The following is a 7,481-nucleotide window of genomic DNA, read 5'->3' as shown; positions in this document are numbered from 1 at the left end:
TAATCCCAGCAGCTTAGGAGGCTGAGGCAGGAGAATCATGAGTTCAAAGCCAGCCTCAGCAACGGGGAGGCACTAAGTAACTCAGTGAGACCCTGTCTCTAAATACAAAAAAGTGGTGGGGATGTGGCTCAATGATTGAGTGCCCCCCGAGTTCAATCCCCAGTAACCCCCATCAAAAAAGAAGTTGGTATTAAAGGGTATCCCTTTTAAGAGTAAGAGTTGGTAAGAGCTGGACCACTTTCAGAACCTTACAGATAACAAAAGAATCCTACATTCTAAGTGTGCACATAAGCAAATTATAAACTTAAATGAATAGCATTCTTAATGCTTATTCTAGCATGGATTCAGCACAAAGTACAATGTCATTTTCCTGGTTTACTTCAAATAACTTTTTCATTATTAAAAAGTAGGTGCCATTAAAACAAAAAAAATTTTTAAAGTAGATGCTGTTCAGCAATTCACAATAGCTAACCTATGGAACTAGCCTCAGTGCCCTTTGACAAATGAATGGATAAAGAAAATGTGATATACATACACAACAGAATATTATTCAACTATAAAGAAGAAATTATGAAATTATGGCATTTGCTGCTAAATGGATAGAATTGGAGACTATCATGCTAGATGAAATAAGCCAATCCCCCAAAACCAAAGGCCAAATGTTCTCTCTGATATGCAGGTACTACATGCAATAAGGAAGGGTGGGGCAAGTAACAGAAGTTTACTGGATTAGACAAAGAGGAATAAAGGGAAGGGAGGGGAGATGGGAATAAGAAAGGCAGTAGAATGAATCAGACATAACTTTCCTATATTCATATATCAATACACAATCAGTGTAATTCCACATCATGTACAATCACAAGAATGGGAGGTTATACTCCATGTATATATGTCAAAATACATCCTACTGTCATGTATAACTAAAAAGAAACAATAAAATTTTTTAAAAAGTAGATGCTATTACATAAGAACTTTCTCCTTAATATCTAATCTACAGAATCAAAACACTATTGAGGCTGAAAATTGAGGACCATAAAAAAAAAAGATCACCTGTTTTGTGAGAAGTTCCATACATAATGCTCCTCCACCCAAGACGTACCTTAAAAAACAAAAAAGAATGCCATTTTCTCTAGATCTCAACATTTCTTCTTAATCCATTTTTAAGTACCATTACTAAGAAAATACACACAGAGTAGAAGATAAATACAAAAATGAAAACAGTTGTTAGGGATATAGGACTATGGGTAATTTGAAAAATTAATGTCATTGCTCTAATACTATCAATTTTAAAAAATAATGACTCTTAACAGAATATATTCAGATTTCTAAGATTTAACTAAGAACTTAACCTTCAGCACTCCAGGGAATGGGAGCAGAAGACTGTTTCCTTAACTAGCATTCAAGTGGTTCTCTGCATCTCAAACTTTATCTACACCATGTTTCACACCCAAGAGTTTTGACTCTGACAAAAGCACTGACTTTTCTCTATCCATAATAATGAACAGCTTCATGGTACTTAATGGAGTAAGTTATTTTTATCCATTCTATTGTGAAACTTCAAATGGTTCTGACCATGGAATCTCTCTCTAGGACTCCTCAATTTCTTTCTAGGTCTGAAACTATTCTCTAAAACCAAAGAATTTGTGGAAATATCTCTTTAGCAAATCATTGTTTAGATCAAGATTCTTCAACCTTTTTATCCTTTCTCGAATTAACTTCATTCCTCCTTTTAAATTTCAAAATACATTAAATATCAAACCTAAGGACAAAAAGTTAAGGGAATGGCAAGTTTTTAAGATTACCACAGTTTTTCTTCTAAACAAGCAAAAGCCACCAACTAGGTCTTTGTGAACACTGCATCAACTACAAACCATTCAGTCCTTTACTGAAGCTTTGGCTGTGGTTCCTTCCCAGAGCCACACTTGCCCCAATTTGCCAAAGACTATTCTAGCCAACAAATCTATCCCAGCTAACCATACATTCTTGTGCTAACCAAACCAAATGACTTTGCAGAGAATCTAAAAACATCTACGTAGACCACTCACTTGAACAATAGTTGTTACAGCTTGATAAAGTGGCACACTGTAATTTCCACAAGCTTGGGAGGCTGAGGCAGGAGAATTGAGAAGTTCAAAGCCAGCCTCAGCAAAAGTGAGGCACTAAGCAACTCAATGAGACCCTGTCTCTAAATAAAATACAAAAAGAAGCTGGGGATGTAGCTAAGTTGCCCTGAGTTAAATCCCCAGGACCCCCCCAAAAAATAAAATAGTTGTTATAGTGAAAGTATTTAATAAGAAGATGAGGACGGTAAGTACTCTTAACTATCCCATCCTGAAGTAGCAGGAGATTCTCCTAAACAGAACTGAGAACTTTCAGAGTAGAAGTTTAATGGAAGAGAAGGAAAACCTAAAAGAAAAACATTAAAAAATTGTGTGGAGAATCACAGGATTTAAAAAAAAAAAAAAAAAAAAGTACATACTTTTGTATTCCTGAAACACAAGAGTCTAATTCTTTTAGAATGCCTTGGACTAAAGATAATGTAACAAACACTTGTATTTAATAAAAACTGAGTGGACAGAATTAGAAAAATCTAGGTTCTCTTTTAAATTTTGGTTTTCCCATGATTTCTCAAAGTCTAGCAATCTGTGATTTAACATCATATTTGATCTATATATTTTCAAAATGCTCAAGGAACAGGAGGAATTGCTTTAGACAAGAAGGTATTCAGTACATATTAAAATACTCATTATCTAACCACTAACTTTTCTTTTAGCACCAGACTCTTCCGCTGAAGGGTGCAGAGTCATATTAGGTGGGAAGATAGGAAGTGTTTTCATATGTAGTTCAAAAGAAAGTATATTTCTACAAATACATAACAGTTATACTAATGACTGTCTAAACATAAGACACAAGTAGTTCCAGTTCCTCCACAAAAAGTGAGATAATATAGTCATTTCCTATACCCTTCTCTTCCTGGCAATCACTAATCTACTTTCTGTTGCTACAGATTGCCTATTGTGGCTATTTCATATAAATAGAATCATATGCACCATTAATAGCATTAATACCTAAAAGAAGTGATCATTTCTATATTGAATTACATTCATTTTATCAATATGTGTTCCGAACTCTTATTGCTCTTTGCCTCCAAACAAAGGGTTCCTGCTTAATATTAAGACAGTTAAAGGACACAAGGAAAAAAATTAATCCAAGAGTCATCTAAGGATAATATATCACATACATGAGCAGAGTAGGAGTCTCAATTTTTTATTTTATTTTATTTTTTTGATAAGTTAAAAATTCCTTAATTTTTTATTCCTGGTACCACTACCACAATTTACAGGGCAATATACCTGAGTAATGAAAAGAAAAAGAAAAAACTACAAAAGATAAAAGACCTCAGGAATGTACATCTAATTGACCCTACATTGCATTAATCAATAGCTGCACTTTTTGCAAACTGTGGCTATGACAGTCCTGAACAAGAAGGGGTTCCTGTATAAGCTCACTAACTTTTCTGACTATGGATCATCATTCCTTCTGTGGCAGATTTTTACAGTTCCTCTAATGTGTTTGGGACAACTGCAGCTTTCCTGACAACTCGTCGCTTTCTCTCCTGCTAAGAACTGTAGCCCTTTTCTGCTGTTTTTAAAACCTTCTGCTACCATATCCACCACTTCCACCACCAGATCCATAACCACCACCATAGGGACTGCCAGAGCTTCTTCCACCAAAACTGCCCCCCTTCATGGGTCCATAATTTGATTGCTATTGACCACTGTAATTTCCAAAATCATTATAGTTACCACCACCAAAATTTCCTCCTTCATTGTAATCATCATATCCTCCTCCACCACCATATCTACCACCTTGGTTTCCATATCCTGGTCCACCACCACCATAACCTCCTCTACTACTATAACCAGGACCGCCATCATAGTTGCCACCATCACCTCCCCCGTAACTACCTCTGCTGCCACCACCTCCATCACCATAGCCTCCTCTTCCACCAAAGTTTCCACCATGGCCAAAGTTACCTCCACCACCTCCAAAGTTTCCTCCACGACCCATAAAGTTGCCAGATCCACCTCCGTGACCTCTTTGTGATCCAGTAAACTGCATCTCTTGTTTAGAAAGGGCCTTTTTCACTTCACAATTATGCCCAATAATAGTGTGGTATTTCTGAACAACAATTTTGTCAACTATATCATGATCATCAAAAGTTACAAAAGCAAATCCTCTCTTTTTCCCACTCTGCCTGTATTCTATGACGTCTATGTTTTTTTTTTTCCTGGTACCACTACCACAATCTTGACATACTTTTCAAAGTAATCTCTCAAATTATATTCTTCTGTATCTTCTTTAATACCACAAACAAAAATTTTCTTCACTGGTAGATGGGCACCAGGCTTTACAGAATCCTCTCTAGAAACAACTCTCTTTGGTTCCACTACACACCCATCAACCTTGTGAGCACACATTGCTGCATCCACCTCTTCAACACAAGTCACAAAACCAAAGCCCCTGGAACTTTTTGTTTGGGGGTCTCTCATTACCACACAATCTGTGAGTGTGTCCCATTTCTCAAACTGTTCTCTTAAACTATCATCTGTAGTTTCAAAGCTCAGACCACCAATAAACAGCTTCCTCAATTGCTCTGGTTCCTTTGGATCATGGGAGATATGGCAAAGGATTAGGCTACAGGTTATCAGGTAAGTAAACTCCTACAAAGCAATAGTATTTGTGTTGCAGAAATCAGAATGGGCTCAGCACATCCATATACACTGAATAAAGCCATACTTTTGTTTACTTGAGCTTTAGACAGAAACCATGCCCAGTAAATATTCTGTAGTATCAATACCACAGTCAACACATATTCTGAGTATACTGAGAAATAATTTTCACATGATTTGATTCCCTGCAAAATAGAAATAAGTGTATAAATACTGGATAAATTAGGAGCAGACCATTTCTGAGAAAGGTATGAAGTCTATTTCAGTAGTCATCCATATTTTTTACCTTAATGTTAAACTATTACTATCTCAATCACAGAAATGATTGACTTAAGGACTGGATATTTTTAGAATTTATCACTGCAAAATGTATTATCTCACAAAGTGAAATTAAATGTCCATCTGAAAATGATCAAAATTAGTTTAGCAGCTCCTACTTTGGGGTTCTATAGGACACTTCATAAGTAACCTAGCTACAAATTCTTACGTTTTCCCCTCTCTCCATAAGACTATCTATGAAAAAGCGCAATATAAACTTCAATAAAACTCTGACAATAACCATCTGATTCTACTAAACTGCAGCTATTTCCTCTAGAAGGAACAGCCAGCCACCCAGCTTCACAGGCCCATGAAATGTCTTGTGATTACTCCTACAAGTACCATTTAGGAGTGATCATCAGCATGTAGGAATCACTCTCCAATCATAACTCACATCCTCAATCACAATTTATATTTGTAAAAAACTTGTTTTATAGTAAATATATAAAAATAGGAACCATTAAAAACTCTACCTATAAACAACTTAACAATTTATACTACTGGTTCTGAATGTGGGCTCCAAATCAGCAGTATCAACTTCCTAGAAATGTAAATTCTCAGGTCCCACCCCAGACCTGCTGTATCAAACCATGCAGTAGAAGCCTAGCAATCAAGGTCCCTAGAATTTAATTAGTTCTCCAAATGATTGTGATACACACTATCAAAAACAAGTAATCACTTAAACTTACCCTCCTGAGAGGACAGGTAATACCACTCGAACAAATGGAGGATCAAAGGGAAAGTTATCCTAAAGAGCAAATGAGCAAGTTTAATTAATTTCAAGAACATCTTTAATATTATACACTTAGAAGATTTTAAAATAGTCTATAAAGAATGTACACATTTGGTGTCTGATATGAGGATTTCAATAGTAAAATCAGTACCAAGAAATAAGATGAAACAAAAACCAAAGCAAATAAGAATGAAGTTAAGATCAGGACCAAAATAGTGTTTTGGTAAATATCTACTTACAATAAATAAATAAAGAATCATTCCAATAACTGACTAATAACTAGAAAGGGTAGACAAAATGTGACAATTACAGGGCTAAATGTTAAAGAAAAAGCAAATTGGGGGGGAGGCAACTATTTTTGCCTTAGTTTCCCCGCACAAACACACACACACACACACACACACACACACACAAACTACAGGAGAGAAAGATAAGAGGTTCACAAACTGGGTAGCCCTCACAGATTCAGGGATAGGGAGATCAAAGTCTGAGCTCAGAATCCCCCAAGGAGAGGCACTGATAAGGCTTCTACTCTTGAGTTTGGGATCCTAAAGGACAAACTGCCCTGGACAGGAATCAAGTCCAACTTTAAATCATCTCAATCCCCAATTATTCTGGCTTGCTTCAGTCCAAGTCCCTGACAGGGGAAAATGTAAATCCTCTCACGAGAAAAACACTGCCCAAGGTTTAAAATCAGCTCCAATTTTTTTTCATATGTAACAAATATCACTGAAAATAACTAATCTTGCAGGTATGTTAGCATATGCCTATAATCCCAGGGTTTCCAGAGGCTGAGAGGCAGGAGGATCACAAGTTTAAAGCCAGCCTCAGCAACTTAGTGAAGCTCTAAGCAACTAAGAGAGACCTTGTCTCAAGATAAAAAGGGTTGGGAATGTGGCTCAGTGGTTGAACACCCCAGGTTCAATCCCTGGTACCAAAAACAAATACATAAATAAAAATTAACTAGTCATATAGGATTTAAAGACAACAGTATCAGAAAACAAGAGAAGTAAACAAACACAAAACCACAAGAGAGTTAAGAGTTAGCAGACATGCTTTCAAATAACTGTTGAATATTTTCAAGAAAAGACAAGATTGAAAACCTTGGCAGAGAACTGCAAATTATAAATTTGAATCACGGAAATTCTGAAAATTAGAGATACAATAACTACAATTAGTAACTTAAGGGATGAGTTTAAGTAAGTACAGAAGAGATTCCATGATCAAAAAATAGGTCAGAAATAGCTAAAATGAAGTTGAAACAAAAAGGTAGAAAAATAACAAGACAATATAATGAAAAGGTTTATCACATATATTGAGTCCTAGGAGAAGGGAGAATGGAACAGAGAACTAGATGAGAATTTTCTAAAACCAAAGGCTTCACAAGATTTAACCACTGTAAGTACTTCAAGAGAAAGAATAGTCTACATATAATAAAATGGTATCTTCGAGGTACCAAAATAAAGAATTGCCAACCTAGAAATCTAAACCTAATGAAGACTCTTCAAAATGAAATAAAAATACTTATTTTCCCATCCACAGACCCACAATGAAAGAAATACTAAAGGATATATTCAGGTAGGAGAAAATATGCCAGATGAGAACCTGGGAGAAGAAAGAATTTGAAAGTAGCAAATATGCAGACAGATTCTCCTAAATATTAGTTATTTTAAAAATGTAGGGGGCTGGGACTGTAG

The 7,481-nt window shown here is 35.9% G+C and overlaps 1 protein-coding gene and 1 pseudogene across 3 annotated transcripts in view; both read right to left on the bottom strand.

Annotated features, from left to right (window-relative positions):
• Ube2q2 (ubiquitin conjugating enzyme E2 Q2) overlaps positions 1-7,481 on the bottom strand; it is a 61,361-nt gene that overhangs the window by 12,846 nt on the left and 41,034 nt on the right. For all 3 annotated transcript variants that reach the window (XM_046427881.2, XM_046427880.2, XR_006848100.2), the window contains 2 exons: positions 5,741-5,799; positions 1,051-1,099 (listed from right to left, as the gene is read on the bottom strand). In XM_046427881.2, the coding sequence (XP_046283837.1) occupies positions 1,051-1,099; positions 5,741-5,799 (108 nt within the window). Of the gene's footprint in view, positions 1-1,050; positions 1,100-5,740; positions 5,800-7,481 lie in introns of those variants that run through there.
• LOC124081676 (heterogeneous nuclear ribonucleoprotein A3-like) lies at positions 1,106-5,238 on the bottom strand (annotated as a pseudogene).

This window comes from Marmota monax, unplaced genomic scaffold (assembly GCF_021218885.2).
Source record: "Marmota monax isolate L192 unplaced genomic scaffold, Marmota_monax_Labrador192_F-V1.1 WCK01_AAM20220418_F8-fsc00111, whole genome shotgun sequence".
Lineage (NCBI taxonomy): Eukaryota > Metazoa > Chordata > Mammalia > Rodentia > Sciuridae > Marmota > Marmota monax.
Note: the sequence above shows the minus strand (reverse complement) of the source record. Positions and strands in the feature narration are given on the sequence as shown.